General features: G+C 35.2%; 2 protein-coding genes across 2 annotated transcripts; both read right to left on the bottom strand.

The window, feature by feature from the left end:
- Positions 1 to 394: 394 nt before the first annotated feature.
- Positions 395 to 3,073, bottom strand: LOC114756713 (glutathione S-transferase DHAR2). Its single transcript, XM_028945649.1, has 6 exons — positions 2,912 to 3,073; positions 2,714 to 2,804; positions 2,475 to 2,618; positions 1,689 to 1,806; positions 1,460 to 1,600; positions 395 to 676 (listed from the first exon to the last, which is right to left on the bottom strand). The coding sequence occupies exons 1-6, from the start codon at positions 2,967 to 2,969 to the stop codon at positions 590 to 592; spliced, it is 639 nt and encodes a 212-aa protein (XP_028801482.1). The 5' UTR covers positions 2,970 to 3,073; the 3' UTR covers positions 395 to 589.
- Positions 3,074 to 22,163: 19,090 nt separating this feature from the next.
- LOC114756712 (uncharacterized) lies at positions 22,164 to 24,496 on the bottom strand. The gene is made up of 5 exons (XM_028945648.1): positions 24,390 to 24,496; positions 23,533 to 24,287; positions 23,008 to 23,199; positions 22,615 to 22,843; positions 22,164 to 22,479 (listed from the first exon to the last, which is right to left on the bottom strand). Exons 1-5 carry the CDS (start codon positions 24,494 to 24,496, stop codon positions 22,164 to 22,166), a joined length of 1,599 nt encoding a protein of 532 aa, XP_028801481.1.
- Between the last annotated feature and the right edge of the window lie 3,132 nt (positions 24,497 to 27,628).

Here is a 27,628-nt window from a genome sequence, read left to right as displayed (position 1 = left end):
AGGGCAACAGATATAGTACATTCCATTTACTTGATATCATAATTTACCATTATTTAAATATTTTTGTAGGTAGACATAAATATTTGTATACATTTTAATAAGATAATAATATTCCTCCAATCTTAAACATAAAACTCATTTTGTAATATAAATTACACTACATATTACTATAAAATACGTCTTACCTTTAGAATTTGAAGAATTTACTTTAACGATAACCCCAGTTCAACCCCGTTTTGAAACACTACCCTTTAAATCACTACCAATCGGCTCAACTGGTTCAATGATTTGTCCACTTTTTAATACCTTACATTTCCTCATGTTTTCCTTTAAATATTTTGTAACTCTGGACAGATGTAAATGGATGACAATCTACGAACAGTGACATCACAAATAAACAGAGAACAAGCCACACACACACACACACATATATATATATTATTATTAATAATAGATAGGAGCAACAATCCACTAAAGCATAACACATAACACACAAGAGCTATCCCTCCTATTTCTTAAAAAGAGTTCTGCCACACGCACAAACACTTCACATATCTGATATTATTAAGCCTCATATTTTAGTGCTGATTCATGCATTGACCTTCGGTGCCCATCCTGCAATGACATATTGCTCGGCAGCCTTGGTTTTCTGAAATGATTCCCGGGCAAACAACAACTGCAAAATCAGATCATAACATGACACAATCATTCATCAGCCACAATCCGAATGCAAATGCATACAATACATTTAGAAAGAGAAAAAATGACGGGTATAAAGATGAGGTGTGAACACTTCAATCATTACAATCTTTTATCACTCTCCATATTCAAAAAGGATCGAGTTTGAATCAGCCATGCATTTCTTATATATCTTCTCTATTCAAACCAGCAAGAACAAGGGGGAAAAAATCTACTCAAATAAATACTTCAGTTTAATCAGGCGTGTTTGAATAATGACAGATAAAGTAGTTTTCTGATATTTTCTTTGTTGCCTAACCAGAAGACCCACACTTTCAGCTTTGTTATGAACCTGTTAGCCATCTTTTTCTCCAAATATCCATCAGCACACATTTTATTCGAAGATTTTTACCATAAAACAGAATCACGAATCAAATAATCTTTTCTCGAGGTTCACATTCCATGTAAATAGTCTTACGATGTACTTTGACAAATATTCTAATTGAAGAGGACAAATAAAGCAAGTATACTCACTATCAGCAAGTATAAAAAAAATAATGTAAACCATTACAATGTAGAGAAAAAATCATTTGAGGTTTGAATCAAGAGAAAATCTATCCATTATGATGCGAAGAGTAAGCAGAACGCTTTTCCAGAGCAGAAAATTCCGCTAGAAGCTCCTAACTAAGTACGTCCTATCAAGGTAACTACAAGGAAGAAGAAATAAATGAATAATCCCATAACAAGGCATGCAGAGCACTGAAGAAAATCAAATTGGTACCTTTGTGTAGTTATGGACATGGGTCAAATTTTCAGGGATAGTCCAGTTCTTAAAGTGGCGAAGTGCAACAGTAAGATGGTAAAGTTTTGGTGCCAAACTCAAATCAACAGCAGTGACCTTATCCCCAGCAACATATGGGCCCTATAAATTCTCCATCACATTAGTAGAGATTGAAAATACACAACAAAGAATGTAGAGGAAGTTTTTCACGACGAATCCGCATGCATACATGTGCCTGCAGATGGTCATTCAAAGCCTTCAATTCATTAAGTAATGCCTGCTCTGTTCCATCATTTGGATCCTTGCTCTTGAGGAAACTCACAAAAGATCCAAATATCTTTGATCCCCTGCAAACGACAGCATTACATAAGATCAAATTCTGTAGTAAGAAGTAAGAACAACTCTCTTCATCAAATTATATCTTAATAAAAAGTGGAAGATAACCAATCCATCTCTCCCATCCACAGCATAAATCGACGATGAGATGGAAAATCTTTATGATCAACATGAATGGAGCACAAAACAAAATTCTTTAGCAAGAAGTAATATTTTGTAGAAACAACCCACTATAGGGTGTTCAGCCTATTCGTAGATGCTCCTAAACATTAACACGAAAAGAAAAAGAAAAACCCACATTATACGCTCGCAGGCATCCCATACGCCTGTTCTGGCACCCATAACCACCAGGCGGGTATCAGCACAATTTATGTTTTCATCAATATTTGGAATGAAAATAATTTGTTTGTGTCGATTCTATAATAATTAAATCTGAACAGTACGATAATGTTTACTATTTAACTGTCACTATATTTATGTGAGAAAAATGTTACAAAAAGTCAATATCTGCAAAAGTAGAAAACCGTAGCTTCCAGTTTCAGATCCACCTATCATATAATTTTTGTTAGGAAGCCCGACTATGCCGCAGTCTTTAACACTTTAAATAAACTATTGAGAACTTTATAAACCAAAGTGAACAAATGAAAGGAAAAAATTTAAGACAAAAAAGCAAGCATACACAGAGGCGAATTCAGAAGGAGTGGCAAGCGAAGGTTCTGGATATTTTCCCTCGAGAATCCCCACAATAACGTCAGAATCAGACACCCATTTGTCATCAATCTTAAGAACCGGCACCTTCCCTTCAGGATTCACGTCCAAAAACCTACCAACAACACCAGATCAAACAAACCCACGTCAGATATCACCCAGAAACATGGGTGATCTTCAGAATAATAACCCTCTTCCGAGAATACCAACCAGTTGGGTTTATCACTGATATTGATAAGGTGAGTCTTGTAGGGAATATGCTTCTCCTCCAAAGTTAACAGCACCCTTTGAGAGAACGGACCTGAAAACAAATCGAACGCGACATAAACAAACAAATGGCTAAAACCCGAAAACATGGTCGAAGGTAAAAGAAAAAAGGACAGAGATCGAGGAGGAGGAAGGGAATACAGTCTCCGAGAATATCAGGGGCACCAACGGCGGCCTTCACAGCGACTTCGAGAGCCATTTGAGCGAGAGAACGATGCTAATGGAGTGAAGTAGAAACGGAAAGACGAGGCGCACAAAGAAGAGCACGAACGGGCAACGCCAGAAGAGCACGAGCCATTTATGGATGAACCTAGACCGGGAATGCTCCATGTCGAATCCGGTTCGGTCCATTTATTTGTGTCATAATTGTGACCATAATTACATGGCCAAGAATCATATCATAATTGGTGGACAAAAAAAAAAGAATCATATCATAATCATAATTATTACGTGTAACGACTAAGCTCACCCATCACACAATACCGGCACCTCCTGTATTTTTCTGACGTATGGTTTTTTAAAAAAATTAATATTCCCTCATATCCTCAGCTTTTGTATATAAGAATTTTTTTTAAATGAAATCGGAGACAGTAATGTAATGCCCTATATAAAATATTCGCTCTAGTTTAAAACATAAGTTTCTCTTTTTAATTAAAAACTGTATTAGGTAAACTCAAACCAAACTAGAAGAATCAGAATTCTTCATTAAAATCCATCTCAGGACATCTTGATAGAGGGTGATCAAAAATACAAAAGAACTAATTAAGTAGTTAGCTGTGCTAACATATTCCTTATTAGTATGTGAAAAACTAACCTGTCAGTTTCTATGAATAACTAATCTAATGTCATCAATCAAATTCCTAAAAGAATGGTGAATATCACAACCCCTCGCGATCACACTGATAATCTCAATATAATTAGGGAAAACCAAAAATCAATCAATCAACCAATCCACTATTATCAGCTATCAGCTATCAACTATCAACTATATTCTTGAAATTCATTTAAAATGGGTCGGGTATGATATTATTAAAGGGAATTGAAAGACGACGCGCAGCGGAAAACGACATAAAATTTTAAAACTTTCAATCCCTTTCCCGGATCTACCGATCGCGTTTAAGTCAGGTAGTAAGAAGCATTACCTTCAGGCGTTCGATTTCCTGGTGACTCGATGATTCGGCCGTTCAGGATGCTTCTGCTCGCCTCCTTTGTCGTTCGAAGTCGACAACTCCGGTCGGCTTCCTCTACCGGTATCCACACGAGTAGCCCTCAACCTCGAACGGCGTGCTAGCGCCTATATCCGTCTAGGGTTTTCGAAATCCGTCCTCTCTCCTCTCTTAGGCCGTCTCTTATCTGTCAATTCTCTCACTCTTAAACCCTAGCTCCTCATATCAAATATATAGGATGCTATATATTTGATATGAGGAGCTAGGGTTTAAGAGTGGGCCATTAACTATAATGACTCACAAGTCGTAAGCGGTCTCTAGCAAGACATCACGACTACCCAAAACATATGAGGATCATTGAACGATGCAACCTTTCATACAATCATATTACGTCCCTTTTGTCACACGACATTTTGGTCATGGATGAGGCATGGAGAACGTCATCCTCCTATTCATGACCGTTACTTTCTCGATCCCTAAGTAGTCTGAGTATAGAAACGGAACTACCTTTCCATTATAGTATGGCCATACATTTCTCAGACTCACTCATCGAGGGGCCCAGTAATGTCTCTCTACGAATGTGAGGGACAAATTCCATCTTGACTATTCACATTCCTCCGCATGAAAAACCACTAAGCCTGAACATAGTCTTTATGATCACTCGGTCAAAAGTGACTTTTGACTAGGTCAAAGCTAAGCGTTTCTCATGTAGGAATCCATGATGATCTCAGGTCAAAGGGCATAGTGACGTGGTTTGTATATGAGAGAAGCTTATGACTTAACCCATGCAGCTCTCTCATAGCGGGTCGGTCCAACACCTTGTACTCTTACATGTGCCTATGACTTTAATTTATATCTCTATATATCTTTAAAGTCATACTGGTCTTATTTCATCTTTGCTCCCACATAGATGACCGACCAGGGACATTTAGGATAAACCATGAGTTATCCAAGGATAGTCATCACAGTAAACATGCAAATAATATGATAACTTAATTAATAAATTCATAAATTAACAATGTTCAAAACAGAATGATTGGCCCCTAGGGCACAATTTCCAACAATTATAAGATCTAAATATATTCAATTAATGATATTTGAATAACATCTTAATTGAAATTTGAATATATTGAATTAAATGGGATTTCAATTGGAGGCTCAAATGAAGAAATTAATAATTAATTTTTAATTTAAATATCTTAATTAGGATTTGAATATATTAAATTAAATAAATTGGAAGCATCATAATTAAATTATATGTTAATCGAAGACTTAAATGGAGAAATAAATAATTGATTCCAAATTTTTTATCTTATTTTTCTAAATTCTGCATCTCTAATTTAAATCCTATTTGAATAAATAAAAAAAATCATACTCTTATAGGACTTGAATCTTAAGCCACATTAATTAATGTAATTTATTAAAATTTTAAATCTAATGAAATCTGGGGGAAGAAATTTCTAGTTTCAGCTATTACTGATAGCGACATATCCTCTCTCCCTGGCCTGATTGTAGTAATCCAGCCATCCTGATCATTCTACAGCTGTAAAATAACTGCGTCAAGATGGATTCCCCTTCTTATATAGGCTCTCTTCCTTTGGTAATTGCAGAATTCACATCTGTATGCCAAATCGTTTTCTGCGCATGCCCGGAACAGGCAGTCAATTATATATGTTAACATTATGGATTCTACTCGCTGGGTCAAATAATTTTTCACAATAAAAGATCCATATATCCTGACATATATATGTATCCAAAGAGAAAGCTCCATTGACTTCTCTAGGTATAGCTCCTTACAGCTTCGTGCTGAAGATTTCATTCAACCCAATTTGATCCCTACAAGGAGAAAAAGGCACCACATTTGTCTAGTTGGGGAAAAGAATTGAATTTGTCTTATCATTTAATTTTTATTTTATGTTTACCTCTAATTAATTATACGCTTCTTATTCTTTTTACTTGTTTTCTTTTATTTCTTTTGTTTTTTCCTCTCTCTCTTCTACTCACACTCTTCATAAGGAAGGACTTTTGACAACTAAGTTACATTTTTCTACATTTTGTTATTGTTTTTAGCTAATTTTAACCAACTTTTTAAAACAAAACAAAGAGAGAGTGTGAAAATAATGTTGGCGGCAACACCTGCAAAATAAATAGTTAATCCGAGTCACGTCCTAAGGACGCTGTCCTTAAGAGCTATTCAGCAACCACCTGCAAATGAGGATGTGGCACTCCCTAGGATTAAACGCATCCTTCCTGTAAAACAGGGTGAGCAGAATAGCAGAAGATAGTAGTAAACTCAGCAGGCAAGAGAACACACAAGGAGGAAAATAAGTGCTCGAAAACTCTAGAGCTGTGTGTTCTGAACCTTAGACTAAAACACTCTTTTATAGGCAACTACGATCTGAACATTGCTTGCCTCTTAATGATAATAAAATTTCAGTTTTGAATGTTGAACATTAAATGATTTAATTGCATGGATAGTTAGAGGCAAAGAAGTAAAGCATTCCGTTTTGTATTTCATAATCATTATTTAATATATTAAAAAAGTCTGAACGCACCAGAACTTCAAACCTTTCAAGGCGTTACTCCGTTTTGAAATTCATAGCCATCATTTAATACATTAAAAAATGTTTAAAGCACCCAGATTTCAAACCTTTCAAAGCATTAGACAATTATAGAAGATTTTCATTTAGCAATTCAAATGTTTCAATGCATTAAAAGATTTTTCCGTTTAGGATTTTAATGGACCACTTTTAAATCCCTTAATGCATTGAAAATCCATTTATGACATTAAAACTCTTCTACATTTGATTTTCCTACTCATAACAATAATAAGAAAATCTGTCCATGATTAATGCCTTTCGAAATTTCTTGTAATACTTCAAACTTGAATGTAGGGGCAATGTTGGGTCAAAGGGAGAATTCTATTTCTAAAGTGATTGCTTATGCCTCTAAAATTGTAGATGCAGCTCAGAAAAACTATACTACTACTGAGAAGGAATTGTTTGCAATTGTTTTTGCACTTGATAAGTTTAGACCATACCTAATAAATTTCAAAGTAACTATGTTTACAGATCACGTAGCAGTGAAATACCTTTTGAGGTGGATGTTATTGCTTCAAGAATTTGATGTGGAAGTAAAAGATAGAGCTGGAAATGTTAACCATGTGGCAGACCATCTGAGCAAGCTACCTTTAGAAACCAAGGGAGTACTCAATTCTGATATTATCTATGATTCATTCCCTGACCAATCTCTATGTGCAGTGTCTGTTTCTCAACCATGATTTGCTCACTTAGTTAACTATATTACGACTAGTCTAATCCCTTCTCACTTGACCACCTGTCAGGCTCAAAAGCTTAGGAGCAAAGCAATTATATTTGGGATCCACCGCACTTATGGAGATTATGTTCTGACCAAGTGATTAGATGATGCATTCTGGAAGTAGAGGCTCGAGCTATTCTGGAAGCTTGTCATGATACCTTATGTGGGGGCACTTTAGTGCTGGAAAAACAGCTCGGAATGTTTTAGATGCAAGATTTTACTGGCCCACCTTGAAACGCCCTACCTTTAACTCCTCAAAGTACACATTCATAAGCGTTATGGTTCAAGCAGATTATGCCACAAGCCCGCGGATTTAAAATTTCAACATAATTACTCAGGTTACTATTTACTGTTTAATTTCCAAATTACAGGTCTAACTTCAAAAATTCATAACTAATTTCATATAAATCGTATTGAGGTGTTCTAAAATTATACAGAAAGCTATTTTGATGCTCTTTAAGGAAAAAATATCCAATTAGACTTATCCTTGCCCAATTCGTATAGTCTAATCAATAAATATTACTGTTCATTTGGTAAAATCTGGAACTTCCAGATTCTGTGCCTCAATTTTAGAAATTCGTATTTTCTTGTGTACACATCTAATTGAGGTGATTTACCTCTCATTTTAAAGCTTGGGATGTGTACTATAAGTCTGCCAAATATTGTGACTTAAATCATTCGTTTGATAGGTCAAACTGGAGCTACAAACTCACTGCTCCAGGACCTATATTTTATCCCTTAACATCTCTTTACTTTAATTCTTTTTATTTCTTTGGCATACATAACATGAGCTTACTCTTTTCCATTCATGCTCATACACTTTCATTCATGCCATAAATATTATAATTAATTACATGGCATCATAGGCATTGATAAAGCCCAATTTTTATATATTTTATCCCACATTAATTCAGGATTTAAATGATAATTTTGAGCTTAATTAGACTTTTTATGCATTATTGAATTAATTGGTTGATTTTTGGATTTTGCATAAAAATTGAGATTTTGGATTAAAAATATAAATATTTTGTGCTTTCCTATTTTTGACTTGGAATTAATTTTTCCTATTTCTTTGAAAACAAGTCTCATATTTTTAGAAAGATTATTTTTAGAAAGTTTTGCACTTTCTTGCCTAATTCTTGTGCAGATTTAATATTTAATTTTTAATTATATTTGGATATAATCTACATTAATGGATGCACTCAAATTCTTGTAGGTCAAGAAAGGGGCACATAGGAAATCCAATGGTGCAAGATTGTTTCTTGGAATCTAAGCACAATCTAATGGCTAATATCAAGTGGGTCAATTAATTACTAATGGGCTTGAGTTTTGGATTCAGAAAAATTTCCTTTTCTCCCATTAGAATAATTTCCTTATTTGAGAGGACAATTCGACGCCTAGAGGGACACCACTTCCATCTCCATTCATTGAGGCACAATTGAACACGAGACTTTTCTCCTTCTCCATTCAACCGCTGGACATCACGCTTCAGTCATCAATTCACATCCTCTCCTATCTTACTCCACGTATAAGAAAGCCATCTAGTCATCCATTCAATCAATTCCATTCCATAGTCACTTAACTTCATGCTTCACATGGCCGTGCTCCGCGTCAACAAGCTTGGAGGGAAGATTGTTTTGATGGAAGCTTAAGCGTCTTTGGGAGGCAACTTGGGAGGAGCATGGAGAAAACTTGAGCCTTGGGCTAGCACTTGAAGACCACAAGGGAGTGATACTCCATTTATCTTTTTAATTCAAGGACTTGAGATTATTTAGTTTTAAATAATTCTAAGTTGTATTTTTGTTGAGACAATTTAGTTCTAGATTGTCATCTTTATGCTTGGATTGGATTGATATTTGGATTTTATTTGTGTTGAGACACTTGTTGGAATTTATGTTTAGGACCTTTGCATTGTTAATTGAATTTATAATTGAGTTTTCATTATGAGTATAATTATCAATGTGGTTTGAATTGCAAAATTTGGGTTCTTTTACCTCTTAATTGTTTAATTAAGTTGGTTAATTGTCTAATTGTTTAATTGGATAATTTCAAACATAATTTCCAGAATTAATTGAGTTATTTTTCATTGGTTTTAATGAGCTTAATTAACCAACCTTATACTATTATGAGTTCTCTAATAGTTTAAGGGTTTTGAAATTGAGGGTTCCCTTTGTTTCAAATAGGTGATTAAGTTTATTAATTCCACTCTCTTATCACTTTCCTTTAGTCTAATTAACTGATTAAGGTTATGAAGGTTGAATTCATGTGAATCCTAAGTTGTCCCCTCTACCTCACCGAAGAGAAACTTCTCAATTTTCACTTCTTAATTTTCTTTGCTTTTTGATTAATTTTCTTTATTCATTTTTTATTTTCCTTCAAAAAAACCCCCCAAAAATTGCATTGCATTTATTTAGTTTAATTTAATTTTCATATAGATTTTAGGGCATTTGCATCTTGCATTTAGAATTAGAATTTTGCATTTTAGTTTAGGTCCAATTTATTGCATTTTTTTTATCACCTGGATTTTTACCTAAAGAAACCCATAACTTGCTCCTTGGAAGTAATGACCTAGGTCGACCCTAAACTACAAATTAATTGGGACCTAGTTTAATTGAGTGCTTTAACGACAAAAAGCATCATCAGGCATCCATAACATAAATTACATAATAGGAAAATTACACATTGAATAATAATATCATTCATTAACATCAATAATTCTCCACTTTCTTCTCCTTGCTTCTCATGCCATTATTGCCCATTGATGACTGACCTAAATGGTTAGTTAGGGAGGGGGTGAGATTCGGGAGAATCTCAGTAGCAAACAATACCATATTAATCATGCTAAATGGATGCTAATGCACCACACGCAACTTGTTTATTCTCTTGTTAATTAGATGAGAGAGAACGGAAATGGAGGTTGTGGTATGAGTGAATGATGTCACTTACACCGAAATAGGGTTTCTAAACCGGTAATGAGGTGTATTGGGTTGGTTTGTGTGAGTGGGTAGGTAAAATTTCTAAAAATGGTTCGGATCTGGGTTGCTGATTCAGGAGTTCGCCACAACGAACCATGGCTGAGAGTTCTTCTACTTGATGATGTGTCTTCGCCGTGGCGAAGTCACTTCATGGCCGCGGCCAACCTTCCCAGAGGAATCTTTAGGTGGATAATTCTTGCTTCATCGTAGCAAAACCTGGCAGAGATGTTGTTGCATCTTGTGTGCTGTACTTCTATAGTCTTCACTCTTGGCTCTCCTTCTTGAGTGTCCTAAAATAAAAAGAATGGTTTAAGGTATCGATTGTCCTAAAAATCAATTGAATGCAATTAATGAATAAATATGGCAATTTTGCCCTCAAACAACACAAACTCAGAACAAATTAAGCACACATATCATTAAATGAGCTAAAAAGTGTAACAAAAACCTAGAAAATGCCATCAAATAATATAAATAATTTGAGCTCAATCACCACTACTAGTCCCTTCATTTCTCCAGGGTTTGAATCAAATAGCAGTTGATCATTGTTAGCAATGGCCTTAGATACCATATCTGCATCACTTAAACAACAAGTTAAGGCACTATCAAATAGATATTTCAAAGTATGAGAAGAGATGGTGTAAGAAATTGGTTCATAAGGTGAAGTAGGAATATCTATAGCCCTTAAACCAAGACTCCTATGCAGCAGGTGAGAAGGTGGAACAGCAACAGTGGATGAGCACTCTGGACTTGTAGCATTGTGAGATGTTTACTGCGGCGATGAATACATTTTGTTGCGGTGAGTTGAAAGAAAAGAGCTAACACCTCTCAGGATAGAACCGTTCGTTGCAGCTAAATCTTCGTCCCATCATGGCGAATAAGAAAGACAGTAAGCTTCATCTTCAGAAATTGCAATGCTCTACCTCTCTTCCATATCTAAATCTTATACAACACTAACAAAAAGTTCCTCTCCAAGAGAATTGTCACTAATAATTGGAGGTATGATGCTAATATAAGATTCAGATTCACCAGACGACAATAAAAGTGGATGTGGGGCTGGTCGTGTACAATTAACTATTGTACAATTAAGACATGTCTCGTTGCTACCACATGAGCATGCTAAAGGAAAAGAATAAAGAGAAGAAAATGAAGTAGGGCCGTCGTCCTCATTAAGAAGGACTCACATGAATAAAATTTAGAGATATCAGAGATAACCTTACTTAATTCAAACTCAGAAATAAACATCACCAACAGCAACATCAATAACATTTAAATCCAAAAGAGAATAATCCTTATATGGATGCCTCATTGCCTAATACATATTGAAAGAAACAACTTGCTCTCCTACCTCTATGGTAATAACACCATCTTTCATTCGAATCATCATATTTGAAGTCCTCAAGAATGGTCTATCAAGAATGAGTGTGGATTCATGAGACAACTTATTAGCCATGTCAAGCACATAAAAATCAGCAGGAAAAGGTAAACCCTTGACCTAGACTAGGATATCCTTTAGAATCCCCTCAAGTTTCCTAGTTGTTTTATCAGCTAATTAGAGTGTAACAATAGTGGTTTATAGGATACCGACTCCTAAAGCTCGATACACTAACAAAGGCATAACATTTATGGCCGCCCCCAAATCAAGTAAGGCTCCCGCTATGGCAACTTTTCCTACAGTGCAAGGAATAGTGAAAGCACCGGGATCTTGGCATTTGACCGGGATTTGGGGTTTGAACAAGGCAGATACATTTGAGCTTACCTAAACTAACCCATTGAGTTTAATTTCCTCTTATTAGTGCAAAGCTCTTTTAGGTATCTAGTAAAAGGTAGAGAATTCTTAATCAAATCTATGAAAGGTAAATTCACTTCAAGTTTGCTAAAGAAATCCACAACCTCTTTCAATGTTTTAGATGCTACAGTCCTTTTAGACATAAGATATGCATTTGGAAAAGGAGTTCTTTAGAATTTACCTCCTTACCGTCAAACATTAAGGCTCCTTTCTTGCTCATTTCTCCTTTCTTTGTAGCAACTTTTCTTTGATTTTTTTACACTTCCTTGGGTTGCTCCTCTTGGCATTCATTAATGTCACTACCCTCTTGATCATCTTCTTATGGATCCTTGGTTTTCTTGAGCAATGCCGTCTCTCTAGAGCTTTCAAAAGGCTTCATAGGCAAAAGAGGTGGGCTTTCAACTTCATCATCGTTGCCCTCCTCTTGAGCAAACTGAACTCGCTTCCCACTCCTAAGCTCAATAGCATTGAGAGACTTAGGATTTATGATAGTGTTCGAAGGCGTTATACCACTAGCTTTAGCTTGTTGATCATTCATGGTATTAGACATTTGATTGACAAACCCATTCAGATTCTTGTGTCTAGTTTCAAGCTGCTCAATCTTTGAATACACAGTGGCAAAATTGTTCTCAAACTAACTTCCCATAGCCACTATCTTTCCTTCCACTTGGCTCATCTTACTATCTAGGGAAGCTATCTTGCTATCACTCTTAGACATTTGACTAGACAAGCTCGCAATCCCTTTCATGATAATTTATAACTCACTGCTTCCACCACTTGGTTGTTGTTGAGGATTAACCAGAACTACAGTAATAGAGGGATTAGGTCTCTGATAGTTATTTGAGGAAACCACCTTAGTAGTTATTTCCTTGATAATTCCTAGCTTGAACTTGATTATTACCTCCCCCCACTTGAAGTTAGGGTGATCCTTCCAACCAGGGTTGTAAGTATTAGAATACAAATCTTGTTTTTGGCATTGATTCAGCCTTTATTGATACATAGCAGATACATTTTCAGCTAGATTGATACAATCTTCAGTTCTATGTATTGGGGAGTCACATATGTTACAAGGAGCAATGACCAAAGCTAGAGTCTAAGTATGAGGTTGGTTGCCCCTGATCCTCTACATTATAGAAGTTAATTAATTCATGTCTTAGGCTAATTTGACAAGAAGTGGGTATTTGTCACCCTTGTAACCTCTTGTATCTCAAGGGCTCACATGTTGGCAGTTCAATGCAAAGGTGAGGATCAAGGCCCAAGCAACTTATGGCTCTATTAACTCAACTGATTCGTTAGCTGTAGCATCTAACACTTTAGTATCGTGTGGCAACAAACTATTATAAAAATACTGAACAAGGTGCTCCTCAATAATCTCGTGGTTTGGGCACTTAGTAAGCATATCATGGACTCAGCTCCAGAATTGGAAGAAAGTCTCTCCTTCCTCTTACTTAGTAGCAGATATCTCCTTTCTAGCAGCGGAGATCTTAGTAGATGGAAAGTATTTGTCAAGAAAAGCTCTCCTCAGTGTAGTCCAAGATTCATACGAGTTATCCATATATAATGGCATATTCATGTACCATTCCTTGGCTTTCCCTTCCAGAGATAGATGAAAAACTTTCCAAAGTACAACTTTAATCCTCACTCTGGCTGGCTTCATAAACAAGCATTACATATGAAGATACTTTAAATGAGTATATGGATTTTCACCTGACAAACCATTGAACTTAGGAAGTGAGTGTATTAATTGACCTTTAATTTCAAAGTCATTTTCAAAAATAGGTAAAGCACCAGGCAAAGGCTCAAAATTGGCATCAAATTGAGTAAGGTCTTTAATGGTTCTCCCTCTAGGTGGCCCATTAGTACCATTGAATCCTATGTTCTTGCTAGCTACCTTATGTCCATTACCATTCAAACCATTGCCCTTAGCTGGTTTATTTTGCCTAATGTCATTTTGGTTCAACCCATTACCGCTCGTACCTTCCATAGTTGGGATCTCTACAGGCATTTCTACTAGGGTTTCCTCTTCTTTACTAGTGAATGGGTTAGAATTGGGGGAACTCTCTTCAATGATACCCTCACTGATGTTTGCTAACCTATGCTCTTTTCTTAACCTCCTCAAATGTCTCTCCAACTCAGGTTGATAAGGCACTAAAGGTTTAATCCTTCTTCACATGCACAATTAAGAGATGCAAAAATTCCTTACACACAAAGCAATTCAAATAAAAATGGATGAATGAAGAGAGTGCAAGAGTATATGATATGAATGATTGATGTATGAGTATAACTATACACTCAAATGAAATGTGGAGTATGTATGAGTCAAGACTTAGAAAAAATTTTGGCTCAAAAAGGATTTTTGTCGCGGCAATACTTGAGTTAGTCGCAATGAAAAATTTCATCGAAGCAAACGCAGAAAAGGAATGAAAGTTCATCATGACAAGACAGGTATTGATTGCAACTAAAATTTTGGCAGAATCAACTCTCAGAATAGAGCAACAGTAGAAACAAAGCAACTCACAACACCGAAAGTAATGATGCCAAACAAAGATCACAAAATTGCAGTAACCAAGCCAGTAACAACAGTATTGATGCAAGAAATTTAGCGAACTAACAAAAGAAATGCAAATGCAAAAGTTGAAGGAAATCAAGATATTTATAAGTTTTCAGAAAATTTTCTATGCAAAAGAAACAAACACTATGCTCAATACTAAAGACTTTAAGACAACTAAAATGCAAATGCAACTACTACACAACCTCAGTCACACAGTTTGAACCCAAGCTCAACACTTAAGTTAACACCCAACTTACACGAGGAACCAAATCAATGGCTCCTCAATAATGGTGCCAATTTGATGAAGCTTTAGTATTATGGGCTCTCAAAAACAATTCAATTCTGAATAGGAACACACTACGGTGGTACAATCCCGGTCGTGTTTACTTTGAGGAGCCTGAATTGATTCCATGTAATTTAAGTGACAAAACCATGCGAAAAGGGTAAAATTGGGGGGTTTGTAAAATTGAAGTTAAGTTGCAATAAAATCAAAATGTGAAGAGGTAAAGTCTTTTTTGGTCTTTTTAAAATGAATTGCAAAAGTAATGACAAAATGCAATTAAATAGATAGTTTGTGAACTTAATGGATAAGAATGCCCCTTGGAGAATAGATTAAGCCTTCATCACTTCAAATTATAATGGGAGTTTACTTAAAAACCAATCTTAACTAGTTTAGAAAACCTTCCAAACTTAGGTAAATTAGTATGTTAATAAAACCTTTAATCCAAAGACTCACAACAAAACTAACTACCCTCATAAATGCATACTTGGTAAGATTAATGCAATGGTATTAACAGCTTGAACACAATAACCAATCAATCTAGCAAGACACCACATTTAATCAAAACCGAATTCAGATTGAACATCTACCAATATTCACATGACTAAATATAGCATTCTTATTACAATACAAATACCAAAGCGTAAACTCTTAGAATCCAATCCAAAATAATAAGATTATAACATTGAGGTTCAGCTCTAACAACAAAACAAAAATTCTAACCAAGAATAACTGAAATGCTATTAAAGTAATGGAAAAGATGAAATAAAACTCCTCAGATTTAGTTCCAAGCTCAGGCCTTCATCAAAGCTCTTCAGGTAAAAACATTCTAGCCTCTCATCATTTCAGATACAACTCCTCCAAGCTCTAGAATCATAGCACCAGCCATAACAGATAAAGATTACTACAAAAAAGTTCATTTACGTCTGTTCTGATGGTCCTTTTTCGTTTGTTTTGAGGGGGACGTAGATGAAAGAGACGTAGATAGCAAGTGAATATTAGTCTCTTGCCAAACAGATGAATATAATATAAGGACCATCTGTTCAGTTAAATAGACGAATATGACTTGTGATCTGGAACAGATGAATATAATACTCTATTTTCGTCTGTTCCAGTTGAACAGACGAAAATGTTTATATCAAAAAAAAAATTGCGCACAAAAGTGAAATTTCCCGACTTTTTTTATAGAAAATCCTGAAAATTTTTCAAAAAATAAAGTACAGCCAAATTCAACAGATTCAGACCTATTCCATAATCCACAATCCAATAATTCACTTATAAGCCCTTGTGACATTGTAACAGTTGTCATCATCATTACATAATAATTCAATAATTCAGATGCAGATCTATTCCATAATCCACAATCCAACAATTCAGATGCAATTCCATAATCCACATCATTACATAATATTTCAATAGATTCAGATCCATTCTAAGAACACATGCACAATCCTAGTAACATTCTAACATGTTTTAACAATCAAAATGGACCTAGAAACTTCAATACCATCCAAGCCAGTAACCTCATGTATCATTTTGAGTGTAAAACTCTTGAAGAAATTGTCCTGCCAAACGATCTTGGATAGCATCAATCTCTTCATTATCATAACAGTTGTCATCATCAAAGATCTGCAAGTTATATAAATAAGAAGATTGAATTCATCTAAATAAGAGAATTAAAGAAAAACAATTCAATAGAAAAAGCAAATAATCATAATTAAATGAATTATTACCATCTCAAAATTTTGAATACATTCAGACTCGATAATTTCATATATGAAACGGATAATATAATATCCGTACTCTACACTTCCTGGTTGTCGATGACACTGTGAAATCAAAGTGAATATGAATATGTATATATGTAGTTGATGATATTAAAGAATTGAAAATATTCTTACTTTTGGTTTGTGCCAAACAGTCTTGCCATTTTTTCCCTCATGTTTCCCTCCCCGTATATAATATGTTTTAAAAGCCCTATGACGAAATAGAAATGACTAGAGATTCGAACAACTTAATGAAGTAAGAAAACAATATATTTGACCACAAAACTTACATGTCGAAGATCTGTTTCATTTCCTTGCTTAGGGGACGACCCAATGAATCAAACCAGTAAATGACGTTATCTCGGGGACAAGGAATGCACAACGACCAATGTCCACTGAAACATAAAAAGAAGGAAAATCAGTGAAGGTTCTTCGAAAATTAAATAAATATAAATATGCAAATAAAGATATAAGCTACTTACTTTTCGATAATTGGAGCAAAATAACAAGGTAAGCGAGTGTCTGCAATGGTATTATCCACATATCTCATCTAGCTATCAATGTTATTCTTCAAAGGTTGCAAAGCGGCTGGACACATGAATCCATACAAATGTCCCTTTCCCGTAGAAGCGCACAAGTTGTGAAAGTAGCTATCATATATTTGATACAAAACAAAAATTATTTCATACATATAAGTAAAAATGAGCAATTAGAAAATATAAATCATAAAATAAAATCACATTATTGCCAGTTGAATCCATGCAATATCTAGCTGATCCAGGGATAGAAAGTCCTTGAGATCCCTCTGGTCCAAACCAAAATGATATGTGATTTTCTCTCCCACAATCCCACTAGGCATTTGTATATTGACTTTGTTAACTAATTCATAAATGCCATACAGTTGTGCCAAACAGGGAAATTTAGTAGCATCTTCAATGTCCTAATAGAAAAATAGAATAAAAATAAGTAACATAAATAGTATATGAAAGAGAAAATAGAAAATGCTTGCGTTTTGTACCATTGTGAAGGGAATTAAAAGACGCGCAACGGAAAATAACTTTAAAATTTTCAATCCCTTGCCCGGATCTACCGATTGTGTTTAAGTCAAGTAGTAAGAAGTATTACCTTCGATGTTTGATTTCTTGGTGGCTTGGGGATTTTGCCGTTTAGGATGCCTCTACTCGCCTCTTTTATCGCTCGAAGTCGACAACTTAGATCGGCTTCTCTATCGGTATCCACACGAACAACGAACACGAACAACGTGCTACTGTCTCTTGTCCTTCTAGGGTTTATTTTCGAAGAATCCGTCCTCCCTTCTCTATTTACTGGCCGTCTCTTATTTGCAAGCTTTTACACTCTCACACCCAAAACCCTAGCTCCTAATATCAAATACATAGGATGCTATAAGTATTATGAAGGATATTTGATTTCGAAATTAATCGTAAATTAATTCTGAAATTAATACAATATCAAGTATTGCGTAATCAGATAAAAAAACAATTAAATAAATATGGTTTATATTAAATCCGTCCCACAAATTTAATTCACCTATTTATTTAATTCAAAATAAAGATATGACGGAATTATATTTGATTTATTTTTATAAATCAAATTTGAGATATTATATTATATCTTATCAATTTAAAATTGATATAGATTTAATTTATCTAATAAATTAAATCTAAGAGATATATATTTCTTATCAATTTAAAATTGATATATAGATTTAATTTATCCTAATAAATTAAATCTAAGATATCATATCCATTTAAATTTCAAATTTAAAAGTGATATAGATCTAATTTATCCTTATAAATTAAATCTAATAATTAATATCTCTTATATTTATATAACATGTATATATATATGAATTTATATATATATACACGTCCACCCTATATTATTCATTGAATCTGGACATATCTTAGATTCAGTGAATCTGGACATCAAAGCTCGTGTTAGGCTATTTTGTGTGCGACCCTGTAGGCCCATATGAAGTTCGTAGTGGGCCATTAACTATAATGACTCACAAGTCATAAGCGGTCTCTAGCAAGACATCACGACTACCCAAATCATATGAGGATCGTTGAACGATGTAACCTTTCATACAACCATATCACATCCCTTTTGTCACACGACATTTTGGTCATGGATGAGGCATGGAGAACGTCATCCTCCTATTCATGACCGTTACTTTCTCGATCCCTGAGTAGTCTAAGTATAGAAACGGAACTACCTTTCCATTATAGTATGGCCATACATTTCTTAGACTCACTTATCGAGAGGCCCAGTAATATCTCTCTACGAATGTGAGGGACAAATTCCATCTTGACCATTCACATTCCTCCGCATGAAAAACCACTAAGCCTGAACATAGTCTTTATGATCACTCAGTCAAAAGTGACTTTTGACTAGGTCAAAGCTAAGCATTTCTCATGTAGGAATCCATGATGATCTCAGGTCAAAGGGCACAGTGACATGGTTTGTATATGAGAAAAGCTTATGACTTAACCCATGCAGCTCTCTCATAGCGGGTCGGTCCAACACCTTGTACTCTTACATGTGCCTATGACTTTGATTTATATCTCTATATATCTTCAAAGTCATACTGGTCTTATTTCATCTCTGCTCCCACATAGATGACCGACCAGGGACATTTAGGATAAATCATGAGTTATCCAAGGATAGTCATCACAGTAAACATGCAAATAATATGATAACATAATTAAAAAATTCATAAATCAACAATGTTCATAACACAATGATTGGCCCCTAGGGCACAATTTCCAACACATCGGAGATATGACATCAATGAGTCTTTTAGGCCATAAAATAAAATGGCCTTTTGCTTCGCCTAGCTTGCCAACCTCGTCACTGGGAAATGGCAAATCTACATGAACTTCCTCCTCTCGAACAGCCGTAACCTTCACTTTGATCGAGTCCGTTGGGATTTTTTGATTATGAATTTTAGACCCGTTTGTGTATCTAATGGCATTAGCAACAACACGCATATTTGGGTCATCTAAATAGAGAACACATGGTTCTCCATTATTTAGTGGGGGACTAGGGTCAAACAGAACTGACTGCACTTGTGGATTGAAACTCCCTTTTGTGCTGCCATAGGCTGGAGAATTCTGAGACCATGATACAAATGAAAGAATGGAATTAAATGGAAACAATGTTAACAAAATTCAAAACAAATTAATTATGTTGTAATTAATTATATACCTGAGGTGTACGTTCTTGTGGTTGAAATTGCCCAATTTGCATGCTTGAAACTAAAGACCTTATCTCCTCCCGAATGTCGGACATAAACTCATTTTTGAAGAATTGATGAACCTTATCACTTGTCATAATCTCTTCACGAACTTATGCTCGAATTTTGTCCATCAGGTCAGTACTTGGGACACTTCTGCCTGTAGAGCTTTGTGAACCGGAACCAAAATATTAGGTTAAACCAACTATCTTTAATAATCCTCTCACTCGACTAGGATGGTCTAACTTCCCAATTGCAGCTGCCAAGATATCCATCTTTCCAGTTGGAGTAAAAGAATCTTGACTGCTCTACTCCTCAAGCTCATCCTATAACGTACAAGCAATAAATGATAAGTCAACAGAATGTGAACACTAATTTAATTTAGATTGTTTTAATTCAAGTACTTACAATTTTTTGAGCAATGTCAGCAACAGTCTGATTGATAAATTCACCTTTCTTCATCCTTGCATGCTTCCACGTTCTATGTCGAGAAGGCGGAGACGGGGCTTGAACAACAATGCTAGGGTCTAACTTTGCAGCTTCTTGCATTTTTTTGCAAATCAGTTTCCATAATCTCCTGTTGTGCCTTTTTGTAACTGTCACGAGACATGTAATGCTGGTACAGATTTTTAGCTTGTTTTTCTTTATTTTGAGCACTTAATTTCTATAGAAAAGAAACAAAAATGAAGTTAGTTCAATGAAATAAACTAATTTATATGGTCATATTCACTAAGTAGAATAAGTTTACCTGAAATTCAGGAGCTAGACGTGAAGCCACAAATTTTCTCCAAGTGTCTTCATTAAGAAATAAGTAAATATCACATGGATTTTCATCCTGTTTAGGCCCTCGAATGTAAGTACGAGTGAGAATTGTCTTAAAATCTTTCCATCGCTCATGTACTTGGTCTAGCCATCGTCTTCTCATCTCCTCTGTGGGAGGGATATCATAGGTTTGCTGTGAAGTTCATTGGTAATGAATGAAATTAGAATATTTAACAGTAAGAAATATTATTAAAAAGTATAAGAAGTTTATGAAGTTACATAACAACATATCTTGCCAAATTGCATCCTTTGTTTTAGGGGGTACTTCTTTCCAGCTAGAATACAGAATGCTCACTTTGCTTTGACCCAGAAGGCCTATGTACCTTATGAACCTATCTGCTTCTGGACCAACTGGATTCATATTATCATCAAAATCCACATGCTTCCTCTGAATTTTCCTGTGACGTACTGCTAGCTTTGGCATTCTCATGGTGCCTCTACCCCTTTTTCTATAAGGTTCATCGTGCCCTTGATCTTCATCAAAATTGTCCATATTTCTATCATCATCCTCCATGTCCTGTTAGTAAACCAGAGTGAACCAAGTGAGTCAACTGTAATGAAATCAATAAAAAATTAACAAATAAGAAACACAAAATTCTAATATAGTGCATAACTTTTCCGTTAGGGTCTTACATTATGCATTTTCGCATATTCCTTCACAGTGATCATTCCTAACAGCATATTCATCATCGTCATCTATCAATTCTACTTCATTCGATAGAGGTGGATTTGTAGTGAAAGGTGATGTCTCATCAATACTAAAAGTTAGATCATTGTCCTTTTGTTTTTTACCTTGAAGCACAAATGACAATTTGGTATTTGTAGGATCGGTGACATAAAATACTTGTTTTGCTTGACTTGCTAAAATGAATGGTTCATCTGTATAACCAATCCTATGAAGATCAATTAACGTAAATCCAAATTTTTGATCTACTTGAACACTATTATTGTTAACCCACTTACACTTGAAGATAGGAACTTTGAAATTTGTGTAACTTATGTCCTATGTCTCCTCAATAATACCATAATAGGCCATAGATGCCAATTTAGGGTTTTTATCTTTGGCGCTAGAGAAATGCATTGCTTCAGCAACTACCATTACCCCACTATTCTGCATAATACTTTTCTCATCTTAAGCTTTTGTATAGAAGAAATACCCATTTATATCATATCCACTCCAAGTGGTGACATCAAATCGAGGCCCCCAAGCTAGCCATTTTATTGTGTCAGAAACATTTGTCTCCCTCTAAACCTGTTCCTTGAACCATGCAATAAATGTCTTGTTATGCTCATTAGCTATCTGTCTATCGTTTTCTTTGGATACTTGTCCTTTAAAATCTGCTTATAGTTATCTAAGTACGTTTGAACTTCTTTCATATTATTTAAAATGTATAAGTGCGCTTGGAACAGTTCTTCACGGACAATACTCTTCACTTTAAGCCCTCGAGTTCCCTTACCTATCCTATCGTCATGTCAAGCTTGTGCTTCCACTCCAGATAGATATCCTTTGCAAAAGTCTATGGCCTCTTCAGCTACATATCTTTCAACAATTGATGCCTCACGTCGATAAGGATTCTTAGAATAACCCTTTAAGACTTTCATGAATCTCTCAAATGGATACATCCATATTAGATATACAGGGCCACAGAGCCTTACCTCTCTTACTAAATGCACTATCAAATGTACCATGATATCAAAAAATGCTGGAGGAAAATACATTTCTAGTTGACACAGAATAACATACCCCTCTTTTTCCAATTCATCTAACTTTTCAGTGTCAATAACTTTGCTGCAGATAGCATTGAAAAAAAGACACAGTTTAGTTATCGTGTTTCTCACATCATCTTTCATAATACCTCGAATAGCCACTGGTAATAGTTGTTGCATCAATACATGATAATCATGAGATTTCATCCTGACTAACTTTAAATCGTCCATCAAGACAAGCTTTTTCATATTAGAAGAATAACTCTGTGGCACCTTAACGTTATGCAAACATCGGCACAAGCTAGTTTTCTCTGCTTTTGAAAATGTGTGTGCCGCTAGCTCCAAATAAACCCTCTTGCCACCCTCTCTTAGTTGCGGATGTAACCGTTCTCTTATTCCCATTTCCGCCAAGTCTAATCTCACATTGATTCCATCCTTAGTTTTTCCTGGTATGTGCAAAAGAGTACCAATAAGGCTATCACAAATGTTTTTCTCCACATGCATCATATCAAGACTATGTCTAACATCGAGATTACACCAATATGGGAGATCAAAGAATATGGATTTTTTTTCCAAATGTTCTTCTCACCTACAATCTTTTTATTCTTACCAAACACAACATCAATTCTTTCCACTTTACGATAAACTTCCTCTCCAGTTAATGGCTTCGGAGCCAATCCATGTTCTGGTGTACCATTAAAAACCTTTTTCAATCTACGGTATGGGTGGAATCGATCAAGAAACCTCCTATGACCCAGATAAACTGTTTTCCTTCCATGCTTAAGTTGGTGGTAGTGTGTGTCTGCTTCACATATAGGACATGCTTTATGTCCCTTTACACTGTATCCTGACAAGTTTCCATAGGCAGGAAAATCATTTATCATCGTGAAGATAATTGCATACAGCTTAAAGGACTCTTGTTTATGCGCATCGAACACATCTACGCCTTCCTCCTACAATTTCTTCAAGTATTTAATCAAAGGTGCCAAGTAGACGTCGATATTGTTCCTCGGCTATTTTGGTCCCGATGTCATCATAGACAACATCATATACTTGCGCTTCATGCATAACCAGGGAGGTAAGTTGTAAATCACAAGCAAAACTGGCCATGCACTATGTGTGCTGTTGAGAGTACTGTAAGGATTAATTCCATCTGTACAAAGTCCAAGACGAAGATTTCTTGGCTCACTACCAAATTCTGGATACATTTCATCTATTTTCTTCCATTGGAGAGAATCAGCAGGGTGCCGAAGATATTTTCCATCTGATATTTTCTCATCAACGTGCCATGTCATCTTTTTTGCCTCTGTTGCATTAGCAAACAACCCTTTGAATCGTGGTATTATCGGAAGATACCATAGTACCTTCAAAGGTTGCCCTTTAGTTGTCTCATTAGCATCACCATCATCACTACTATCTTTATGCTTTTTCACTTTATATCGTGAAGATCTGCATTTTGGACACTTATTAAGATCAGCATACTCTTCCTTGTATAATATGTAATCATTAGGACAAACGTGTATCTTTTCATAGCCCATTCCCATCTGAGACAAGATTTTCTTTGCCTCATAAACACTATTTGGAAGAACATTATCAGCCAGAAGCATATCACCCAACAATTGAAGTAATTCCGTAAAACTTTTATCTGTCCATCCATTAGTTGCCTTCAAATTGAATAACTTCAATACAGCTGTCAACCGTGTATACGTAGAACACCCAGGGTATAAAGCTATTTCTGCATCACTTTGCAAGCTATCATTTATATGCGATTGTGTGGAGAATCCCAACCCAACATCATGAATCATATCATGCATTCTATCATTGAATCCACCCACCACTTCCTCTTCGTCAACCAATGGCACTGTTCCTCTTTCGCTATGCCATATCCATCTTGTATATCAAAGATTTATCCCCTCACAAAATAAGTGATCCCTTAAACTATTAATAGTCAAATGTCTCCCATTTAAATAATTAACACAGGGGCAAAAATACTTTCCACTTTTGTCATAAGCATTCTTTTTAGTAAATTCAATAAATTCTTCTACCCCATCCTCATACTCCTTAGATGTTCTCAAAGCACTCATCCAACTACGATCCATTCTGTTAATATATAAGTAATTGTAAAAAAAATTAAATTAAATTTACGACCAAAATCAACATTACTTTAATTTCATCCAGCTCAATTCCAAGAAAATTTAAGCAGCTCAACTAATTTCAACAATTTAATCATTCTAAATTAAGCATTTTAAAAAATTTACAAAATAAAAAATTCATATAATTCATACAGATAGCCATTTCATCAAACACCATAACTACTACAAGAAAATATCTAAAACCACTCATTATTCTTCATAACTCATAGATATCATGAAAACATAAATCTAAATAATAGAAAATCAAAAACTCATCAATTCCATTCTATTGATTATACATGCATCTGCCTTACCTACAAGTTACTTAAAAATCTAAATTACAATACAATCACAAGCTAGACTCTTAATTCCAACAGTTCATCAAACAACAATAAGCAACATATATGATCAATTAATCTTTAAAAAGATATCATACTTACTTATGAAGTGAAGAATGCAAAATGAAGAGAGCTGCAGACTACCAACAAGTGGGCTGTAAACACCAAAAAAAATGTGAGTGAAAAAAAAATACTTTAGGTGGGGTTACGGGGAGTTGGACGTCAGTTGGAAGGGGGTTGGGTGGGGGGGCGGGGGGCGAGTGGGGATAAGGGAGTGGGGTTTGGTTGGGGCTGAGGGTGGGGTCGGGGTGGCGGGGGGCGTTCACGGGTGGGGGGGGAGTGGGGACGCGGGGGTGGGGTCAGCGGGGTGGGGGTGGGACACGGGGGTGGGGGGAGTGGGGACGCAGGGGGAGGACCACTTGAAGGCGTATGGGGGGACAGGGTGGGCCAGGGATGGGGACGGCGATGTGGGGGATGGGGAGAGAGTGTGCTATTTTGGAGACAGGGGTGGCGTCATGTGTGGGGAGACCGAAGAGAATGAAGCTGATAAGATGAGGGTGCAAATGAAGGGTGTTTTGTGGGGAGTGTGGACGGGAAAGGAAAAAAAAAGGGGCCATATTCGTCTAGTGGGCCCACCAGACGAATATAGGCCTCCATATTCGTCTGTTCGCCCCACTAGACGAATATGGGCCCATTTATTCGTCTATTTCGCTGACCAGATGAATAAGGATGCCCATATTCGTCTGTTTTATCCCAACTGACGATTATGGACTCCCGTATGCATCTGTTTTCAATTTCAGACAAAAATGAACTTTTTTGTAGTAGTGATGGATGATGGATGATGCAGAAAAGGGATAGAATGGGGTGGAAAGGGAGTGAAAATGGGTAGGAATCAATAGGAAAACCTCAAGAACCCTTGGAGAACCCTAGGAGATGAAAGTGGGAGAGTCTGGATGTAGTCTGGCTACTGGCTCATGTGTTATGTTTCCCAAAATCGCAATTTGAGATTTAAAACCTAATTCTATGTCAGTGCCTTTTCATCGCTACTAAATTTCCATTTCACTGTGACCAAATGATCAAACCAAACAGCTACATTTAGTTGGCCCTTTTCTAGAATTTTTGCAATCTGCTGGCCCTTAACTGTAATTTTCCTAAACTTATGTCCTTGGGAGATATTTTTCACTTGACTCTTGACCTAAAAATCAAATTAAGCATTTATAATATTCAATTCAATTTCATAAAAAGATGATTAATTAAAATTAAGCAAAATGACTGTTATGCCCTGACAAAGTGCTTAATAAGAAATCAAATTCTTAATTTTAAATTACCACAATTCATATCAAAATATGCATTTTAAACCAATTAATCCCTCTAAAAACATGCAATTAGACATGAATTAATGAAGTAAAACTTGGTCAAATCAATACCATAAAAAAAACAGAGAGAAAAAGTGAAAATAATAGAGCTGAAGATAGTCTTGGGACAATACTTTTTGATTATCTGCCTTCTCAATGATTACTGCATGATCTCTTTATCATATGGAGCCATAAACTCACTCCCAGATATTTCTCTGGTATTCCCATTATTCGAAAACAAAGCTGGATAATAGGAAACTGATGAAGCTAAATACTAGGAAACTAACGTGAACTGCCTCACGTCCTTTGACTCGGTAAAACTAAATAAATAAATAAAATAAATGAATAAATAAAGAACCCAAACTATGAGCTTCACGTGCTGCAGAGGGTTGTGCTAATTTTTAACACCTTTTGAATTGTGCAATTTAGACATTTAGCTATTGAAGCTTATATTTCGTTTTTTTTCTTCCAAGTATTGGAAGTTTATATTGGTTATTATTATTATTGGATTATGTTGGTGAAAAAAACAATATCATTGGATTAACTGTGACCCAGTATCTCTCACTTACTCCCCCTCCATGAGTAATTGTGTTTTTCGGAAAACAAACTATATTTTTACATACTTATTACCTTTAATCAATTTTTTCATATCAGATGTGCTTAAGCTTAACAAATGAAGTTATAACGGTTAAAAATGTATGCGTTAAATTATTGATTATTAATGATTAAAAATTTTAAATCCTTAAATATTACTTCCGTAAATATAAATAAATAGATAATAAATATATTATAGTATTATATATGTAATGATGACATTTTAAATATGTAAATAAAAATAAATTCTCTGCTTAATTTATATTTATTAGGTAAAATACTTGTAATGCTTTACTTTAAGAATTTCTCAGAAGATAGATCATTAGTAATTTTAAAGATTTTTATTCATTTTTTAATTAAAATTGTATTAAAAAATTCTAAATTTATGATAATCTTTAGATTGAAATATATCATTATGAATTATAATGTGTAAACTATTTAATTCTGATTAAGAGATTTTAATAATAAGTTTACAATGTACAATTATTAAACTATTTCTAATTTAATATATGACTTTCGAGACAAATATTAATTTTATGGGTCATCAACTATTTTTTTTTTTTACAATTACATATATACTTTTAAATCTGCAATTATTATGTGTTACATGTTTGAATAAAAAAATTTTGCTTTCTTTTAATTATTTACCTTCAAAATCTTAATGAATTTATTTTTTGGCTCAAGCAAAATCAAGAAAATTTCTTTTAAATCACAAATTCATAATCCATTCAAACGATGCCGAATTTTTTCCCTGTTGTCTTGAAAAGTGAATGCCCAACTATGATGAACATGGACGGTGGACTGGCCACGTT

Source organism: Neltuma alba, unplaced genomic scaffold (genome assembly GCF_004799145.2).
Source record: "Neltuma alba isolate B1F8T4 unplaced genomic scaffold, ASM479914v2 tig00010459_pilon, whole genome shotgun sequence".
NCBI classification, from domain to species: Eukaryota; Viridiplantae; Streptophyta; class Magnoliopsida; order Fabales; family Fabaceae; genus Neltuma; species Neltuma alba.
Note: the sequence above shows the minus strand (reverse complement) of the source record. Positions and strands in the feature narration are given on the sequence as shown.